Source organism: Phoxinus phoxinus (assembly GCF_949152265.1).
Source record: "Phoxinus phoxinus genome assembly, chromosome: 4".
NCBI lineage: Eukaryota > Metazoa > Chordata > Actinopteri > Cypriniformes > Leuciscidae > Phoxinus > Phoxinus phoxinus.
In genome coordinates this window covers 13,644,272-13,665,875 of record NC_136879.1, presented here as the reverse complement: position 1 = coordinate 13,665,875, position 21,604 = coordinate 13,644,272, and the positions used below count along the sequence as shown (strand labels likewise).

The following is a 21,604-nucleotide window of genomic DNA, read 5'->3' as shown; positions in this document are numbered from 1 at the left end:
TTGTTGCGAAATATATGTAATAAAAGCCGAACAATCAGGTTGTGAATATATCCCTATGCCTTTAGGTTCGGAATATTTAGTTCACGAGTTCACACTCACAAATAAGTCAGATGGAATAAATAGTATGCGTATTTGGCGTGCTGTCCGAGGAGAGGGCTCCGGGCTCGGTATTCGGCCCGAACCCAGAGTACTCCCCCCAAAAGCTGCAAAATAAATGCAGGACAGCCGCCATGATGTTGATGACCCCCCAAAAACTTGCAGGGTGCAGCTTGAGGTATCGGAAATGGGAAGGGGTAAGTCGCTGGAAGCCTCCTTGTGACATCGGATGGGAGTTGATTGTCGTGACGTCAGATGGGTGGGCCTCTGAGGTGGTAGACTGGGGATGGTGATATGTGGTGTACTTTTAAATATCCAAACTATTTGGACATAGAACTGAGCTCCTGCGGGAGCGGAGTAGATGACACTGCTGCGGCAGTGGATGAGTTTGGACGGAGTAACAGAGCTCCTGCGGGAGCGGAGTAAATGACACTGCTGCGGCAGTGGATGAGTTTGGATGGAGTAACGTCGCTCCTGCGGGAGCGAAGTAAATGACACTGCTGTGGCAGTGGATGAGTTTGAATGGAGTAACGGAGCTCCTGCGGGAGCGGAGTAGATGACACTGCTCTGGCAGTGGAGCAAGTTTGGACGGAGTAATGAAGCTCCTGCGGGAGCGGAGTAGATGACACTGCTGCGGCAGTGGACCAAACTTGCTTTCAATTTGCTTTTAAATATCCAAATTATTTGGACATAGAACTGAGCTCCTGCGGGAGCGGAGTAGATGACACTGCTGCGGCAGTGGGCAAGTTTGGACGGAGTAACGGAGCTCCTGCGGGAGTGGAGTAGATGACACTGCTGCGGCAGTGGACCAAACTTGCTTTCAATTTGCTTTTAAATATCCAAACTATTTGGACCTAGAACTGAGCTCCTGCGGGAGCGGAGTAGATGACACTGCTGCGGCAGTGGGCAAGTTTGGACGGAGTAACGGAGCTCCTGCGGGAGCGGAGTAGTTGACACTGCTGCGGCAGTGGATGGGTTTGGACAGAGTAACGTAGCTCCTGCGGGAGCGGAGTAGATGACACTGCTGCGGCAGTGGATGAGTTTGGACAGAGAAACGGAGCTCCTGCGGGAGCGGAGTAGATGACACTGCTGCGGCAGTGGATGAGTTTGAACGGAGTAACGTAGCTCCTGCGGGAGCGGAGTAGATGACACTGCTGCGGCAGTGGATGAGTTTGGACAGAGAAACGGAGCTCCTGCGGGAGCGGAGTTGAAGACACTGCTGCGGCAGTGGAGCAAGTTTGGACGGAGTAGCGAAGCTCCTGCGGGAGCGGAGTAGGTGACACTGCTGCGGCAGTGGACCAAACTTGCTTTCAATTTGCTTTAAATATCCAAACTATTTGGACATAGAACTAAGCTCCTGCGGGAGCGGAGTAGATGACACTGCTGCGGCAGTGGATGAGTTTGGACGGAGTAATGGAGCTCCTGCGGGAGCGTAGTAGATGACGCTGCTGCGGAAGTGGAAACAAGTTTGGACGGAGTGGCGAAACCTCTGCGGGAGTGGAGTAGAGTAGCTGTAGTAGAAGAACTTGGTTGACTTGCTCCTAACTGACTGGAGAGCCAGTTGCGTCGAGAGAGGAATCTTGTTAGAGGAAGAGGTGGTGCTGCTGTGGTGTTGATGATGATAACTTGCTTTCGAACTGTGATCTGAAAGGAGGGTGGGACGGAGATCTGAGCTCCGGCTGGAACAGAAAAGTGTTGCTGTGGCAGAGAAGCGAGGTAGAAAGGGGATCGAGGCTCCTGCGGGAGTGGTGGTCTGTAGGGTTGGGTGGGAAGGGAGTTGGCAAAGTAATTAACTGATGAGGGTTTGTTGGGCTTCATTGATATGGAAGCAGTTTGAGCGGAGGTAACTCTTGAAGGCTTCCGATGATCGGCGGCCAAGAGATTGGATCTGCTGCTGGGAGAGGCCTTTTTGAGCAGCTGTGGTTGCTGCGCCTATGCGGAATGAATGGCTGGAAAAGTGTTCTGCTGGGATGCCTGAAAGGAGCAAAACAGATTTGAGGTGTTTTTTGGAACCAGAACCGTGTGACGGGGCGGTTGGAGTCGTCTGCGAAAAGTGGGTCGGAAGGGGATTTAGTCCGTGAATTCTGAAAAGTAAATAGGCTGAGAGAGTTTGGTATGGTTGGATTGGTGATAGAAAATATATATGAAATGGCTTTCCCTGATTTGATCTGTTTTTACTTTCTTGATGAAATAGGAGATGGTTTCGTTGTCTAGCACTGATAGATCTGTGGTTGTGGGGTGGATTTTTGGGTTAAAGCTGGAAGTGATGGTGAGTTCTGAGCATCTTAGGAAACCGAAAAAGCCAATATGAACATTGCGTCCAGTGTGCGGGCAGTATTGGTGGAGTGGTTACCTCTGCGGAGGGTGGAGATGGAATTAAGGGAGGCGTCAAGAAGTGGTTTCAATGGGTGGTTTATGGGAATATCAACTCTGAATAGTGAGGTACTGGAGTTGGGAATGGGTCCGCATCTGGTGCCAGTGGCCTGAATGTCTGTGAGGATCTGGGCTCTGATGTTACTGGCAACGGGGGGCAGTTCCATAGCTGTAGCGTTCGTCGGGATGGGCATCGGCGTTGCGGAAAAGTGTGAAAGGAGGACGATTTTGGGAAAATAGGAGGAAAAAACCCCCCGGGGGCCGAGGCCGTTTGTGGAGGCAACCTCACGCTTAGGTCGGCCCCTGGAGCTTGGAGGAACAGAAAAGTAGGAAAGGAAGGGAGCTGAGTAGGCAGAAAGGGAGTGAGGGCCTGCTCCTCTAGCTGAGGCAGCCTCGCGCTAGAGTCTGCAGGTGGAGCTGGCCACGGACAGGGGAACGGGTTGGAAAAAGTGACAGGAAAATTATATGGTAGCTGGGCCTGCGCCATTGGTGGAGGCATACTCACGCTAAAGGGGGGCCTGTTCGTTTAGAAATGGCATTGGGACGTGAGGCGTGGTGCTGGCGAAAGCTGCGGTCTGTAGCTCAGCGGAGAGGAGAGGATGCTGGGGCCTGCCGGCAGTGGCGGAAACTGGGGCGCGGCTTGGGCTAGCTGAAGGCCTGCTGTGGCCTGACGCTTGGGAAACTGGGCCCTGCGAAAAAGGAAGTTGGAGTTTCTGGGAACGTGAGTTCGAGGGCTCTGTAATTACTCGCCTTTTTTGCGGATTTGCAGGTGAAGTGGATTTTGGAGACGGAAAGCTGACTGGAGAGAAACGTACAGGTTGTATAGTTGAACTTTATTCATTCTCCTGGAAAAAAGAACGTCGGCGCTGATTAGCGCTTGTCTCAACCCCAAAACTGTCGATTTTTCCAATCGCAGGAATGGTGGGTTGTGCTGAAGTGTTGGAGGATGCTGGAGATGGTGGTGGCAACCTTGATGGTGGGGGTGAGGGCAAGCCACGGCGCTTCGGGGTACGGGAAGCGGCTCGGCTTAGCCTGCGGCCTCGTGACTTGCTGGTGGTTCGGTTGTGCTGTCCTGTTGAGCATGGGAGCTCGTTGCGGCGTTGGGAAGCTGCAATGGATCCTGGGCAACAAGGGAGTCATCAACAGACGGGGGGGATTTGCGCCATGAATGAACTTATGGAAAAATTGGAAACCACTAAAGTAGCCTTTGATGGACCCTGCTTGGAGGCCCTTACCGCTGTTGATATGGGAGGTGAATGAGGTGACTGAAAGGAGAGAAATATCGGGGAACTGCAAGTTATATGCAAAGTGGGATCCTTTGAAACATCTTCATGCAGTCAGGATTGGATGGTTCTGGGGGAAAAACTGCTTGGAGGATGGTGTCGAGCGATGCGTCGAGTAGGGGTTTTAACGAGTGAGTCACGGGGATATGAATTCTGAATAGTAAGGTACTGGATGAGGAGACATCACTGCTCTACTGCACAGTGGAGACAATTTTCCAGAGAACGGAGCTGAGGTGACATTGCTGTGGCTTTGGAGAACTTACAAAGAAACTTAACTCCACCGGAGCGGGAATGTAATACTGCTGTGCAGTGAAGGCAAGTTTAGACAGAAACTGAGTGGAAAGAGTTTCATGCAAGCTGTTGAGGAGAATGTGACCGGAATGAGCTGTATTTCGCGTCTGTTTGGTGTCATTTTATATGTTCTCAGTAAACATGCGATGATTGAGCTCAGCATACGTCTTCGTGTGGTCCTTTCTGGAAGGGTCGAAAGAAAGAACTAGAGTGGGTTACACCTGTGTATATTCACCACTGACGCATCAATTTGATACTGGATAATAATAATACATTAATTTATAACGCACTTTTCATTCCAAAGAATCTCAAAGTGCTACACAGTAAAACGACAGTAACTAAAACGAATAAAAACAGAGAGCTGAAAGGGAGAGAAGCCGGGGCTGCGACTATCGGCGGAGGCAGCCTCACGCTTAAATCGGCCTGAGGGGCTTGGGGAGGGAAATTGAAAGAAACATGAGGGGGAAAAGGAGGATATGAATGAGAAGTGTGAGCCTCAGTTACAAGCGGAGGCAGCCTCGCGCTTGCTTGGGCTGCAGACCACTGAAAAGGGGAGGAGTTAGCAGTAGTCGCGGGAAGATGACTGAAAGGCCGGGCCTGCGCCGCTAGCGGAGGCAGCCTCACGCTAGCGTCTGCTACGGGAGCCGGAGGCCACTGCAAAGGAAAAGAGTTGGAAATAGCGGGAGGAAAAAGCTGGGAGGCTGGGGGTGGGCCGGCGGGCCCAGCTGTGTAAGGCGCTACGGCGGGAAGCGCCGCGGTGTAAAGCTGAGCTGAGGCGGGAGGCGAGTGAGGGCTCGCAGCGGTGGCATCTGGGGCGCGGCCCAGGCTCGCTGAAGGCCTGATACTGCGGGCTGATGCACGCCGAAAACCGGATCTTGAATGAGGAGGAGACGGTGTCTGGCGAGGCGGATTCGGGGCCTCCCGGGTTTTTCTCAGCCTGCTGGCTGCCGTGGAAGCTGGGGTGGACTTGGGAGAGAGATTGGATGACTGCAAGGTGACGTACAGATTGTACAATTCCGCTTTGTTCATCCTGCGTGAAGGCTGAATATCAGAATTTATCAGCGCTTGTCTCAGACTCATGACTGTCCACTTTCCAATGGGTGGAATCGTGGGTACGGCCGAATGATAGGAGGATGCCGGGGAGAAAGCTGGAGTCCTCGCTGGTGGAGGTGAGGGCAGGCCTCGGCGTCTTGGCGTGCGGGGGGTTGCTTGTGCAGACCGGCGCCCTCGAGATGAAGCCTGGGGCTCGGAGGCGATATCAGGCGGAGAAGAAGTGGTCCTAGGGCCGGCTGATGGCGGCGGAGGAACCGGAGAGCGGTTGAGCTCGTCATCGGACGGTGAACGTTGCATTTGAGACATCGTTTGCAGAACGGAGAACCAAATGCTGAAAAACTGTCGAGGAACGTTGGTGAGTCGAATGAGTATTTATATAGGTCTGCACTCACGCTGATTGGATAGAAATGTTGATTACTGATTGTTGACAGCTGGTTGGAATGATGTGATAATTGGATCAATTATTTGAACGTGCTCCTCCCGAACTTTGTTTATAAAACATCATGTTCGGTGTTAAAATGCCAATGTAAATAATAAGTGGACCAGGAGGACTAAATGTTTTTTTGGTCCGGACCAAACTAGCCAAGCAACCCGAACTACAAGTGTGAACTTGAACATGAAGTGCAAATAAAAATGTAATTTACTATGTCTTTATATAGACTGGGTGTGTGTGTGTGTGTATTGACCTCTGTGCTGAGGCTGTAGCTGCGGCCTCCATGGCGAAGTGTCTCATTGCGCTCTCTTCGAAGTACTTCTGCTCCCAGCATGTCATATCAGCCTCCAATCCCAGAATCCTTTCCTCTCTCTCCCTGAGCAGATCCAGTAGCGCAGGAGCACTGGACTCACGCACAGAGAGGGGAACGCCTACACCAGCGCGCTACACACACACACACACACACACACACACACACACACACACACACACACACAGTGGTTATGAGTAATGTTGGGCTGGATAATTACTCTCTAGCATTTAGGTCTGTTGCAGTTGACAACTCCCTTCCGTTGCAAACAGATAATGTGAATGTTACTATTACATAAACAGATCTACACCAACCTAAACATGTTGAACAACTGTTAAAAGGACAGTTCACCCAACCAATCAGTTGACGCAGCCATTGACCTCCATAGTATTTGATTTTTTCCTACCATGGAAGTCAATGGCTACCTTCAACTGATTGGTTTCCAACATTTTTAAAAATCTCTTCCTTTGTGTTCAACAGAAGAAAGAAATTCATACCGGTTTGGAACAACTTGAGGGTGAGTAAATGATGACAAAATTAAAAATGTTTGGGTGAACTGTGAACATGTTTAGGTTGGTGTAGATCTGTTTATGTAATAGTAACATTCACAGTATCTGTTTGCAACAGAAGGGAGTTGTCAAATAATAACTGTAAATATTAACTGTAAATAGTTCTCACTTTAGATGATGTTCTCGCAATGTATCTATATATATATATATATATATATACTCTAATAAAAAGTGGTTCTTCAGCGGTTCTTTGCAGTGCTTATGGTACTATATAGCACCACTGCCATTTTAAGAACCTGTTAAGCCCAGTTTGGTTCTTCAGCGGTTCGTTGGGGTGGTTAAGGTGCTCTTATGGTTCTACATAGCACAATTTGACAAAGGTGAGGTGCTATATGGCACTTAAAGTGGGTCTCCTATGATTACAAGCCATTGAACCTTAGTGAATTTTAGTGCTATTTAGCACCATTTTTGTTTAGAGTGTGTATATATATATATATATATATATATATATATATATATATATATGTATATATATATATATATATATATATATATATATATATATATATGTATGTCACCAGATGAAGAAGCAGACTGAAGCAGGCGCAGAGTTGTAACAGTGTGCCCAACAGAAACACATATAACAACCGACAACCAAAGACTGAAAACAGAGGAACTGAATAAAGTTATAATGAAATTATAACAAACAGGTGTGATGATTAGATGAGTATGACTGGTGGAAAACTGAGACAGAGAAACACATGTGACTGATGAAAACAAACTAAAAATCTGACAAACAAAAAACAAAACTGACTGCGTATGAAAATATATTAGTCAATATAAAAGTGCTGTCAACCAATTACAACAATTAACTAGATTAATCACACATTTTTTCTGTGATTAAATCACGATTAATCGCAATTAACAATGTAGATATATTAACTATGAATTAACATTAAACTAATAGTTTGTTAATGATTTTGTATTACTGTATACTTATTATAAAGTGTTACCCAGCATTCTTCCACCTTAGAAATATTGCCCATGTTCTTGATGTCCTTAAGGTTATAAATATTAACTGCATTAGTCAGATCAAATGCCCAAGATCATATCTGAGGGGATATTAAATGCACAGAAACTACACTACTCAGTTAAAGTCTCTTTTAGTAGGAACAAGAAAGCAATTTTGCTTGTTGCACAATGTTGTATTTATAGTAAAACTGTACAAATTGCAATACTAATATTTCTTAATTTCTTCTTTTCTTCTTTCTTCTATTCTTCTTATTTTTGAAAATTCTTTTTCAAGAGTAAAATCATCCAGCTTTTATTTTGGTGAAAAATCATTAACTGTTAACAGGTTTCTCGCTTCTTACTACACATCTGGTGGTGCACATTGCTTTCCAAATATATGCCATAAGTGACCCAAACTCAAGCAGAAATACAGAGATGGAGTTCATGTGGAGCAGCTGACCACATTATCCCAACTATTGTAATCCCTGTAATTCCTTAAAAATCTTAATGCTCTGTACTTTGCCTTACTAATACTGAAAAAAGAACAAATACATTTTTTAATGAACATGACCTGGACATACTATGTAGTTAGCATGTGTAAATTCATTGCATTGCTGGAGGAAGATGGGCTTTTTGAAGTTTTTTTTTTTCATTTCCACAGTCAAGTCAAGTCATCTTTATAAATATAGAGATTTATACAATAATTGTTTCAATCATTGTACTGTAATTTTCAGCTGAAGAAGTTTCAGTTCAATTCACGGACCTGTTGTGTTCGCAACGACTCCAGTTCTCTCTCCAGGCGCGTGCGCAGACGTCGCTCCAGCTGCTCGCGTTTCTCACATGCCATCTGGAGTTGCGCTAGTGCCTGCTGCAGCCGCTCCACCCGCTCCACATACTTCTGCTTTTTACTCAACTACAGCACACAGACAGACAGAAGAGAGAGAAGGGTTTACTTGGGAAGACTGACACTGCTTACTGGGTGTTTTATATATCTCTCCTTGATGTAAATTATTATAATTTCTTTATTTAAGTATGCAACCAGATTGTAAAGATAATAAATAAAAGTTTAAGTGATCTACTGCTACTGGCCTGTCCAGTATAATATAACACAAACTCTAGGTCTAGGGATAACAGTTTCAATTAATGTTGTTTGGATGTCACAAACCAGTGCTATCTAATTAGGTGAGCAGTTTACTTGATGCAGGATTTATGGTGTGAACAGTATAATAGGCCAGTAAAAGTGATTTAAAAGCTTCTTCTCATGTGAGTTTTCCCATTCATTCTCAAATACAACCCATCATCACACTGAAATCGGATTGGATTCATTCAGATTGATGAAAATTAATACATGTAAACCTACTTACTGTGAGTGTATATTAGCTACATTTGTTGTTTGCTTGTGGGATCTGATAGAAACTTTGGACAAGGAAGCGGTGAAACATAACGTCAGACTTAACAACGGGATTTGTGTCTATCACCAGTAACTATAGCAACAGTGACTAAAGTAATATCAAATATGATGGTGTCCATAAATCTAGAAAGTCTTATCACATCTGACACGATAAGTGTCCTATCGAGGGATGAGTTTATCCATCAAATGTTAATCAAGAGCAGCTTTTATACAGGAGTAAAGAGTTGAGCATTTGAGTTCTGTACAGACAATACAACCGACTGTTTTAGCAAGACAGTGACTGGACTTCAAATATTCAAATGACACGCAACTCATATCTGCATCTCTCTGTAAGTTACCGAAACCACACATGAAATCAAGTAACACTCGCTAGATAAATGTATATGCAGCATAGAGTGATTTGCTTGCACTGTGACAAACTAGTTGTCCAGTTCTTTTAAAAGTTCATTATTTTGTTACTGGAACTGATGTACTAGACATAGTTAACATGCTTTAATGCTCCAAAAATAATATAATAATTGTACTACTGTACATTATTGTAGCACCTCTATTTTCCAGAGATTTCACCTCTATTTCCACCTCTATTTTCCAGAGATTTCACCTCTATTTCCACCTGAAACACGCTGATTGAATTCGTTTCTACAAAGCCCAGAGTGCTCTGATTCAGTGTGCTGTAATTAACACCTTAATCATGTGTCGGAAATGTAACACTCCTTTACCTTTGGAGCTTCCAAAGCTTCTGAACCAATTGTAAAAACAAACAGTTAATAATGTTGTTGGTTTTTTATCGTATCAGTTCAGGCCAGAGTCAGATTCTGAAAATGTGGATGATCAAGCAGATCAACCTGACCAGCTTTGCAAGCACGACTTACATTTACATTTTAATTTATGAATTTGGCAGACGCTTGTATCCAAAGCGACTTACATTGCATTTCAAGGTACACATTTACATTCTTATCAGTTATCAGACTTTAGCAGAACTTTTCACAGCGGCAAGGTTTTATTTTGTATTTACTACGTTTGGGGACATAAATCCATCTCAGCACTTGATAATTTGTGAAGATCTTAAGTCCTCCCGGCTTCGCCCTAGTTAGACCCTCTTAGGGCTATGCCATGGTTTGTCATCTCTTCAACTCTGTCAGAGCATCCCATTTCACCAGTTCTGCTGAGGCTTCCTCCACAGCTCCTCTGCCAGTGTTCTTCTGTTCCTCTTCTGGCTTCCCTGTGGTCTCTTCCTCCGCCAGCTTCCCTGTGGTCCCTGTGGTCTCTTCCTCCGCCGGCTTCCCTGTGGTCTCTTCCTCCGCCGGCTTCCCTGTGGTCTCTTCCTCCGCCGGCTTCCCTGTGGTCTCTTCCTCCGCCGGCTTCCCTGTGATCTCCTCATCTACCGGCTTCCCTGTGGTCTCTTCCTCCGCCGGCTTCCCTGTGATCTCCTCATCTACCGGCTTCCCTGTGGTCTCTTCCTCCGCCGGCTTCCCTGTGATCTCCTCATCTACCGGCTTCCCTGTGGTCTCTTCCTCTGCCGGCTTCCCTGTGATCTCCTCATCTACCGGCTTCCCTGTGATCTCTTCCTCCGCCGGCTTCCTTGTGGTCTCTTCCTCCGCCGGCTTCCCTGTGGTCTCTTCCTCAGCCGGCTTCCCTGTGGTCTCTTCCTCCGCTGGCTTCCCTGTGGTATCTTCCTCCGCTGGCTTCCCTGTGGTCTCTTCCTCCGCTGGCTTCCCTGTGGTCTCTTCCTCCGCTGGCTTCCCTTAGGTCTCTTCCTCAGCCGGCTTCCCTGTGGTCTCTTCCTCAGCCGGCTTCCCTGTGGTCTCTTCCTCAGCCGGCTTCCCTGTGGTCTCTTCCTCAGCCGGCTTCCCTGTGGTCTCTTCCTCAGCCGGCTTCCCTGTGGTCTCTTCCTCAGCCGGCTTCCCTGTGGTCTCTTCCTCAGCCGGCTTCCCTGTGGTCTCTTCCTCTGCTGGCTTCCCTGTGGTATCTTCCTCTGCTGGCTTCCCTGTGGTCTCTTCCTCTGCTGGCTTCCCTGTGGTGTCTTCCTCAGCCGGCTTCCCTGTGGTCTCTTCCTCAGCCGGCTTCCCTGTGGTCTCTTCCTCAGCCGGCTTCCCTGCGGTCTCTTCCTCAGCCAGCTTCCCTGCGGTCTCTTCCTCAGCCGGCTTCCCTGTGGTCTCTTCCTCAGCCGGCTTCCCTGTGGTCTCTTCCTCAGCCGGCTTCCCTGTGGTCTCTTCCTCAGCCGGCTTCCCTGTGGTCTCTTCCTCAGCCGGCTTCCCTGTGGTCTCTTCCTCAGTCGGCTTCCCTGTGGTCTCTTCCTCAGCCGGCTTCCCTGTGGTCTCTTCCTCAGCCGGCTTCCCTGTGGTCTCTTCCTCAGCCGGCTTCCCTGTGGTCTCTTCCTTAGCCAGCTTCCCTGTGGTCTCTTCCTCAGCCGGCTTCCTTGTGGTCTCTTCCTCAGCCGGCTTCCCTGTGGTCTCTTCCTCAGCCGGCTTCCCTGCGGTCTCTTCCTCAGCCGGCTTCCCTGTGGTCTCTTCCTCAGCCGGCTTCCCTGTGGTCTCTTCCTCAGTCGGCTTCCCTGTGGTCTCTTCCTCAGCCGGCTTCCCTGTGGTCTCTTCCTCAGCCGGCTTCCCTGTGGTCTCTTCCTCAGCCGGCTTCCCTGTGGTCTCTTCCTTAGCCAGCTTCCCTGTGGTCTCTTCCTCAGCCGGCTTCCTTGTGGTCTCTTCCTCAGCCGGCTTCCTTGTGGTCTCTTCCTCAGCCGGCTTCCTTGTGGTCTCTTCCTCTGCCAGCTTTCCTGTGGCCTCTTCCTCAGACGGCTTACCGGCGGTCTCTTCCTCCGCTGGCTCCTCTGTGGTCTCTTCCTTCATCTATTCTGCTGCTTGGGGGTCCTGGCCCACCTTTCCACCATTAATCATCGTTAATCATTATCATCTCCTCCCACCATTAAGGTGTTGTTTTTCCTGTGCTTCCTGTGCTTTGGACATTCTATTCATGTGCTTCTGTTTTCTTCCTCTATTGGATCATGTTTATATAATCTACTGCAAAGATCCTGGCCTCTGCTCATCCCTTAGATGTTGTTTAATATGTTCATTCAGGGTGTACAGACTCACCTCTTCTTCTAGTTTGACGACTTTGCTCTGAGCATTATTTAAAGCCTGCTCTAAGATGTCAATGTGTCGTCGCTGATCCTCATTGGCTGATCGGAGATCAGCTGCCTCCATCTCAAATTTTTCTAGATTTTTCATGCTTTCTCTTCCTGAGAAAAAAAAAGACAAAATAAAAAGTTGTTTCAGAGAACTTTTTTTTAACATTTCAGTGTAATTCAGTACTAAGTGTGTACACTAAATACACTAAATAGAGCACCATATAGTACTAATACTATATGGTGCTCTATTTAGTGTGCATTTGGTGCATATAGATTGCTGTACTTTGACTGTAGCTTAAAGGTGAACTGTGAAACTGTGTTCTATCTATGGTCATATGTTGTTTAAAAACATAAATTGAAGATTACTTTAAGAGTTGTTGTTATTTTAGTTGACTATTACACAAAGCCAGTTTCAGTGGCTACCCAAAAAAAAACATTAATTTGAGAGAGAAGAGAAAGGGAGAGAGAGAGAAGCCATTAATTTGGGTTGAGCAGTTAGACAACCTGATTAGGTTAAAAATATATATATTTTTAAAGACCAAGCAAACAGAAATGGTGTAAAAATAATTTGTGTGTAATGTTGCACAAAAAGCAGTAAAATCTCACTGTGTGAAAGATACATGTGTCCGTCATCTTGTCTCTCGAGCTCCTGACTGGCTAGCTGACGATTGGCTGTTTCCAAACGCTCTTAAAAACACATGAGAAAATTGTATTTGTCACAGGACACAAGAACAGCTAAAATAAACAAAATTAACAAGCACCTCAATAAAATACTTACAAAGTTCAACAATTTTGAACAAAACTTCTCAATCAAAGCATTAGCACTCTCTCACCTCTCAGGTCTCTGTTAAAATCATGAAGACGCCTGATCTCTGCTTCTAGTTTATTCCTCATGTTTTTTTCCAAAGTATCCCGTTTGGATGTGCTCTTCACTAAACTCTCATGTGCCTCTGACAGGTGCACAACTTCCACCTCCAACTGCAAATACAGGACAAACTCCCATTAATGCTGCACTGTAATATAATAATGCCAGTGTCCTCCTGTCAGTGTGCTGTATTAAAATCATGCAGGACAGTATCCCAACAATATTTTCATCACCACAGCACAGATAATTTCTGCCACATTCCAATGAAGTTGTAAGATAGAGAGTCAGACAGACAAGTACAGTACCCGCTGTAGTTTGCTGGCCTTCTCCTTTTGCTTGTGAAGGTCTTGTCTAAGGCTTTGGTTCTCTTCTTTTAGGATCTCCAGCATCTGCTTGGCATGGCTTACCATGGCATACGTTTCCCCTGGGAAAGGCTGTCCAAAAAGGGCCACACAAGAAGACAGTCCCTGGGTCTCAGATCCAGTCTGAGCTTGAGGAAATCCCAGGGACTGAGACAGGGATATAGCCTGATATTGTTGCTGAGAAGCCTGTGAGGGCAGGATACAAGTCTCGGAAGCCATGGGACTGGTCTGTGTTTGTTGCTGTGATGAAGACAAAGGGCACGGTCTAAAATACAGAAAGATAGTGATTGAAAAGTGAGACAGATAATGTGTTAGCACCTGTTCATAATACATACTTAGAGGTGAAGTGTGTACATTTTCCAATGTTAAAACAGTTTATCATTAACAAGTTAAATAGATGTGAGTTAGTTTAATGCAGAGGCAACTATAAACGCTTAAATTATAAACACTGAGCCACCTTAAAACATTGCTTGTTTGAGTGGTCAAACATGTCAGTGTCTGGCTCAGCCAATGGTTACCTGTAATTATCTGTTTGGGGGAATTTGGAAACCATAATTTTGCAGTTCCAATTGGTGCTGCTAGTGGCGCATAAATTACACAATTCACCATTACGTGTCTGTTACAATTACCTTGCTATATTTCTAAGTGGCACTGACTCCAACATGGCTGCTCTCAAGGTATCACTGTAGAAGTGTCCCTGTTCCAGAGATTCTGAGTTGGAGTGTAATGTGGGCGAAAGCATAGTCTGTACCTTAAATTTAAAAGGATAGTCTGGGGGAGGACCTCTTTGATCCAAATTCCATTGAGGTAAGGGTAAGGGTGGAGGTGGAAGTTGTAGGTTACTCATGGAGGTATTACTAGTTGGTGAGAGGGAATCTGCTGTATTATCATCAGACCCACAAGGAAAAGTGTCTCGTGAGCAAGGTGAATTGGAAGGTCCCACACTTTGCTTAGCTCCATTGCATTCTAGACTGAGTTGCATGATCCTTTCACTGAGTGAGCGAACATGACCCTGTTTCAACTCTGTCAGACCTTCATCAAGAGATGTACCACCAGTTCCCCCTTGCTGGGCCCATGCCTGACCCTCCACAAGAACTGCTGAGAGAGAAGTGGAAGAGGACGAAAGAGAAGGAGGGGAAGAGAGTGAGTGTGTGTTAGAAAATGATTGCAGATGGGAATGTGAGCTTGCAGGACTGTCAGACATTGTTGAAGACTGTATCTGCTGAACCTGATTGTGTTGGAGCTGACTTTGGTGTGCATGGTTTTTGTGGCCCTCCTTGTGAAAGACATGGTTCTGATTTTGTTGAAGATTGTTTGAAAGGTTGTCTGGATTTTGAACAGTTTGTTGGTTGTGGCCAGGGATTTGGGACTGAGGGTCCATCAGACTTTGCTGTCCTTTGTACAGCTGAGACTGGATTTTAGCCTCCTCGTAAGACGGAAGTTCTAGGGTGTCAAATCCGGACAAAATCTGGGCTGCTGGGACTGCTTGACCTGTACCTGGGCTCACACCACAAGTCTTTTCCATGGAACTGCTGTCCACTTGATGCTCCTGGCCTTGAGGTTCCTGTCGTGATTGAAACTGCAAGGGCATAAGTTGATATGAAAGGGCTACTTGACCCTCCTTTTCAAGGAGTAGGTTCTCTGTAGATGTGGGGTTGCTTAGCATCTGAGAACTGTTGTTTTCTACCCCTCCTCCGATGCCACTTGTCCCGTATCGCAGATGTTCTTGCATAAGCCTGTGAAGGACAGTTCCAGACGCACTCTCCTCAGAACTGTGCATGTCTGCTGCTGCACGGGTGGGCAAAATGTAGCACGGATACGTACCGCTGAATTGGATAATGTTATCTACAAAAAGGAGAAGGAGCAAATAATTATTCTAATAATACAAAATCAAGAATGATGACAAATATATGTAATATGTATATATCATGCTTACAGACATGGACATGACTAGGCCCTGGCAATTGGGCTTTAGTTCTGCATGTTTTTTAATTGCCTTGGATCTTACTTTTCTTTCCCCTTTTTTATGTTCACTTCAGCAACTGTAATTACAATCCCAATTGGACACATTTTCTGTGTATTTCAACAATTCATTCACACTGAAGCAATCAACACTCAAATAAAAAGAGTAGGTTTAGTGCTGAACTGCTGCCTATAATTAATGAGCATATTCAGCATAAGTATGTTATATGCATTTATTATATGGTTATGCATGCTATATTCATAATATTCTTCTTCTTTTTTTTGATGGACCAATAAATGAGTGTTGTTGAGTGAATCTGTTGAGTGAACAATTCAATGGCTCACTCATAAATACAGTTAGGGTGTACTCACACTAGCCAGTTTGAACCGTGCCCGAGTGCTTTTGACCACCAAAGCGTGGTTCGTTTTCGCTGAGTGCTCCGAACCGTGCCCGGGCGCGGCTCGTTTAGCCGGCCCTGGCCCGCTTGGAAGAGGTGGGCCAGAGCACGGTTCAGTTGGACTCGGGCGCGGTTCGCATGCAGTGTGAGCGCTAACCGTGCTGGAGCACGGAACAGGACTCGTGTACGGGAACTGTAGTCCGTAATCAAAGCTGAATAGTCCGTAATCAAAGCTGCAAAGTCCGTGCTGCACTTCAGCTGGTACCTTGCAAACCTCCTCATACGAGCAGCACGATTACGTGAAAATTTTCGCGCCACTAAGGCGCCACATCTGTTTAACAACAGGCTGTGAGAGGGCTGTGGACCACCGTGGACCAAACGACACAAAATTATCCACAAAGAAAACAGAGTGATGGACTCCATTGTGTTCAGAGAGCGCCGCTCTGTTTATCCATACTGTCTATGTGTTTATCCCGAAACTGTCTCATCATAATGACGTAAGCGTGCTCCGGCACGAATGCTGAAACCCTATGTGAGTGCAGGCCAGAGGGGGAGTGGGGAGGGGGGACAATCGTACTCGGGCCCGGTTCATGGCAACCGTGCCTAGTGTGAGTACACCCTTAATGTTTCCACTTACTGGCATATAATCTTGAGAAAGAGTCACTAACTCCCCATGACTGTGCAAAGACTGAAAAGACTAACAGCTACAAACATAGACAAACTGTGAAAAGACTTCTGGACTGTATATCAGCACTGCTCAGCCAATCAAATTCGAGAACCAGAACGGTGTCACCAGAACACCATGTCAAACATTGTATTCAGGAGGAATAAGGAGGAACTACAAGTATGTTTGATGTCTGTAACCGGAAGCACTTCTGTGGACATTACAACTCCTAAAGCCCCATTGGACATACTCTGGATTGTGCCACTAGAATTGTTATGGTCTGTTTTAGTTATTTTTCATGTAAGGTATTTTAATAAGAAACAACAACACACAAAAAAAAACTTACAAATAAGAGCCTACGCTATAATAAAAAGTACGCCTTTTCAAATGTTTTCATTCAATATTAATAATTTTCCTTAATTCAGAAAAAAGCCTGGACTATTTCTAATTCCAAGAGAATAGGGACTATAACAAAGACACAGAAAAAATACATTTTTGGAATCACTTTTAGAACTTTTTCTAGCTGATGGAGGATAAAACCATTGAAAGCCAATCAGATTCACCTGACTAAAAGCTTAAGCATTTAAAGCGCCATCGCTGCATCGCGCACTTAGAATAAACAGATCGTTACCGTTATATCGTTCTAGTTTTGATCAGGTCTAGGACATTCAGTTGCTTCGTTAAACGCAAATAATCATATAGGCTACTTTATAATGCAATGTGCTCATCATGTAAAAGATTATGTTTTGTCAGGTAACCTAAAGTGTGCTTTATATAACATTTAAACGAACTGGTTTTATTATCATTATATCATTTATTTTAACTGAATCAATTTGGGTCAGATCAGAAAGAAATACGTGACAACTGCACATTTATCACAGTATATTCATAGTATCTTAAAAAAAGTTCTATAAATAATTAACAAGACAACATATGCGAAATGACAGGAGGAATGAAGAGGGAAACATACCCCACAAACCAAAAATAGAAACACTAGATGAACTTCAGCATTACGTAGCCAGCTAAAGCCCCACCGCAGTCCACATTACCGACAGGCATGAAACATTACAAGACATTTAGACGCATGGTCAATTAATGTCCATGCAGTCAGAAAAAAAAATGAAAAAGTTTACTTTACTTAGTAGCTAATCCATTGCATTTGAACAAAAAAAATCAATAAGCATTCATAAAAAATAAACCCTAGTGCTTGGCACATGCAGATATGTAAACTCCATCTGAGAGCTGGTAAACATGAGTCACGCATCACGTTACACTGATCACATCATCCGCTACATTGAATTCACTGAGGAAACTTTGAAAAACAAGGCAGATAAGCTAGCAAATTTATGTTGTCGCATTTACCCAGCGAGATCTTGACACGGATAACTCAATCTGTCAACGGGGGAGAGTTTTTGTAAGTAGGGACTCTCTGGAGCTGACCGAAGCGCTGCTGCTGAACACATTTGACTGACTTGCAACAATCATGTCCATTCACTGTGGTATGGCAGGAATGTGTGTGTGTCCGACCCGCTAGCCAACATGCGTTCCTGGGTCCTAGCGCCAGCTAAGAATATAAGTGCGTGCGTGCACATTATATTTCCCCGGGCCGGGGAGAAATATAAAGATTAAAAATAAATAATATTGTTATATTCATTCATATAGGCCTAACAGAAACACGAATATTTACGAATATATAGAATACAAACCTTCTCTAGATTATGACAGGCAATGTTGAATCTGCCTTTTTTAGTTTTTACAGTATCAATTTTAAATATTACAGTATATACACTGTTATGCAAAGAATAAGAGGTTCAACACTGTTGTGGTAATCAGATACTTTTTTGTGCACAAACCATTTAGACCAGTGTTTCTCAACCCTGTCCTGAAGGACCCCCAACACTGCACGTGTTCTTTGTCTCCCTAATCAAACACAACTGATTCAACTCATCAGCTCATTATCACATGGGTTAGGTAATTAGCTGATGAGTTGAATCATGTGTGTTTGATTAGGGAGACAAAGAAAACGTGCAGTGTTGGGGGTCCTTCAGGACAGGGTTGAGAAACACTGAGGCCCCGTTTACACGTACATGGTTATTTTGAAAAAAGGAGACATTTCCCTTCGGTTGTGCCCCTCGTTTATACGCAAACGGAGAATTCTCCTCTGAAAACGATTCTTTATAAAAACTCCGGCCAGAGTGGAGATTTTGGAAAACTCCGTTTGCACGAGTTTTAGGCAGTCGACGTCACAGTATGCGACACAACTTGCACTGCGTCAAAAGTGCGACCTATATTTTCGGGATTCTGATTGGCTAACGTGGGCTTGAGCTTCTCGTTACACTGCCACCTATAGGTTTGGCATGCTCTTGACGGCATATACACGGGTTCGTGTAAACGAACACTTTTCTGAAAACAGAGAGGGTGAAATGTCCGTTTATGAAAATAACCGGCCACGTGTAAACGTAGCCTGATTTAGACGGTAGAAGACATGCTTCATGCTGCAATGCATGCTGCGAACCATGGATGAGTTTTATAGGTTTTATACTATGGTAGCTCGCAGAATGCATTTCAGCATTTCAGCATGTCACAGTTGTTGAGATTCATACACTGATTCTTGATGTCTGTGTGTGTTTAAATATGGTAGTAGTTCAAAATGTTTTGTGCACACAAAAAAGTATCAGATTTTTGTATACTCTTTAAAGTATCAGTGTTTATACAATATTTAAAAAGCATTTAATAAATTAACACACTTTAGATCAGTGATTACTCTTGGGTATGTGTGAGATCTGTGACCCCGCTTATTAAGCGATGATGATTCTTAAAGCTAAAAACTTAAGGGTCAAAAGACCAACGCAATTACAGTATATTCCAGGTTAATGATTTCATTACTTTCACCGTAATTTCACAGTACTTCTCTTGTATTTAACTGCACTTTTAAAATTACTGTAAACAAACAATATCATATTGTATTTCTACAGTATGTACCCAAGGTACGCAGCATGCAATGTACTAGCATAAATATGCAGTTATGCAGTATCGTTTTTTATACTTATTGGTTGTATCTGTGCTGCTGAACTTATTTTTGGCTCACTTTTAGCAGTTTGTGTTGTTGGTTCACCATTGTTGTGTTTGTAGTAGTGATGTATTGATGTCTGTACCTCATTATGCTAAAATAACACTAAAAAGAAATGCTAAAAACAGTTTGACTAACTTAAAATGACCCGAGCGGTCACCGAGGAGAATCACACCATGATGTAAGAACGGGAACGAGTTTGTAGTCCGAAAAGATGTTTATTAAAGCGGACGTGCAAAACGTGCAAAAAAAATTTATGGCTAAATCATTTAGTTTGCGCTTTCTTTAAGGCCAGGCCCACTCAGCCAACACAAGAAATGCAACAGCAAACCCAACGTAAATGTTATAAAATACACAGAAACAGTAAAAGACAACTTCCAGGACTCTCCATCACAACTCCATTAAAAAGATTCACGATGATAATAACCTCAAACACGCAAGTCAAGAGTGGCTTCAGAAGAAGAAGATTTTGGTCTATTTAGTTAGATTTAGTGTGAAAACTTCCCCAGATCCTAGGTCAGTTCACGTTCATTTTATCGGGGCAGCAGCTTTCCGGAAGCCTTAAAGGCGTTGATAGGAGCTTCTTCTACAGCTGGGGAAGTCTAAATCTTACTAAATCAAACTAAAGTTGTACAATGTACCGAAACTCATCCACAATCTGCACTGTTGTTCTCTAGTGTTTAAAAGTTCGTATAGTAGTTTTGACGCTGTGGAATGTTTTATTATACACTCTTAGAAGAAAAGGTTCTATATAGAACCTTAAAAGGTTCTATTGGCGCTTTCTATATACAGAACCCTTTTTAAGGGTTTTTAAGAACCAAAAGGGTTCTTTCTTGTCATTATAGAACCTTTTTAGCATAAAAGGTTCTTTGGAGTTGAGTAAAGAACCCTATGGTTCTATATAGAACCCCAATGAACCCTTTTTTTCTAAGAGTGTAGAACCTTTTAGGGGTTCCAAATACGAAGCGCCTATAGAACCTTTTAAGGTTCTATATAGAACCTTTTCTTCTAAGAGTGTAGTATTATTGTTTCATAAAAAAAATTATCAGTTGTATTTTGGCACTCCTGTGATCCAGTGTTGGCATTGGCAAATTGTTATTCAGAAATGTTTACACTTTACAGTTTATGTTTTCTGGAGATGAACATTTCTGAACATTGAATAGGTTTATTTTTCATTTATCAACTGTACAGTTTATTTTTTTGCATCTTGAAATAAATATCTCTATGTTCTGTATCACTGTGTTGTGTTTGTTTCCTTTTTCTATTTAGAAGATAAGTGAGCCTTCGAATCTCATTTGTAAAAGCTTTATGAGACATAAATAGTTCTCCCTTTAGATGAGCTAGGGATACGTGTTAATAAATAGTTTATTAACACATTGACTGTTACTGCTTTATAAATGATGAATTAACTATTTACTAATGCTTAATGTTTCATAGCATGCAGTTATTATAAAGTGTTACCGAAGTATTTAGTTATAATAATAGTGAAAGTAATCATAAGCAGAGATCAAAACAGTCAAAGATACTAAACACTGAGCATTGTGCATTTGTGTGTGTGTGTAAAGATTATACACCCTCGAGCAGCTGAATTGGCTGTCTAATCTGTGGAGCGGAAAAGATTCTGAACAGCATTCCACAAATGTGAAGGTGTTTAAAAAATATACATCATCAACATTTTATAAAGCAAAATCAAATACTATTTTACACAGGCACTCTCAAGACAATGCTTGCCATCATTGTTCTAAAAGACTGTAGAAAAGGCAGAAAAGCGGGGAAAACATCATTAAAAAGTCATGAAAAGGTATTTTTCTCTATTAGTAGCAATACTGTATCACATATCTTTCCTGCCACTTTTTAAAACTTCTATAAAAGATGTCCTACCTCTTTAGTTGCTCCTCTGTTGCTTCTATTGTTGCTCCTGCTGTGTTTAATAATAATAATACAGAGAGGCTGCTTTGGGTGTTCAATAAGTGTCCTTAAAATGTGAAACGTTTTTTTCGGCTGGAACTGCTCAGAAATTCATGTGCGGGCATTTATGATGTTGAAATGGCACAAAATATGTTGCCTCAGTGCATGTGTCTTGACATGCTAGTCCAAGCCTTTACACACATCCTCTGCCCAGACATGCTAGTTCAGCAAACTCCAAAGGCCTTGGAATGGGAACAAGGGAGTGTGAGAAACAGATGTGGGTTGAGGTAAAATCTGAGACATAAATACAGACAGAGACAGACAAAGGAACAGAGACAAAAATGTCAGAGATTCAAACATCCTTTAAGTAGACCTATATAAAAAACTACAGAAAATGAAGCTTGCACACATTTACTGAAGTTTAAATGGAACAATAGTTTGCCAGCTCCACTTTAGTGGTCATACAAATACACACACATTGTTT

General features: G+C 43.9%; 1 protein-coding gene across 4 annotated transcripts in view; it reads right to left on the bottom strand.

Moving 5' to 3' along the window:
* amotl1 (angiomotin like 1) overlaps positions 1-21,331 on the bottom strand; it is a 33,163-nt gene extending 11,832 nt beyond the window's left edge. For 2 of the 4 annotated variants that reach the window (XM_079611613.1, XM_079611616.1), the window contains exons 1-8: positions 17,505-17,690; positions 13,748-14,963; positions 13,062-13,383; positions 12,725-12,869; positions 12,498-12,578; positions 11,857-12,002; positions 8,123-8,272; positions 5,783-5,973 (exon numbers count right to left, since the gene is read on the bottom strand). In XM_079611613.1, coding sequence (XP_079467739.1) covers positions 5,783-5,973; positions 8,123-8,272; positions 11,857-12,002; positions 12,498-12,578; positions 12,725-12,869; positions 13,062-13,383; positions 13,748-14,898 — 2,186 coding nt within the window. In that variant the 5' untranslated portion in view covers positions 14,899-14,963; positions 17,505-17,690. Of the gene's footprint in view, positions 1-5,782; positions 5,974-8,122; positions 8,273-11,856; positions 12,003-12,497; positions 12,579-12,724; positions 12,870-13,061; positions 13,384-13,747; positions 14,964-17,112; positions 17,241-17,504; positions 17,691-21,093 lie in introns of those variants that run through there. The other 2 variants (XM_079611614.1, XM_079611615.1) reach the window with 2 other exon arrangements.
* Positions 21,332-21,604: the final 273 nt, after the last annotated feature.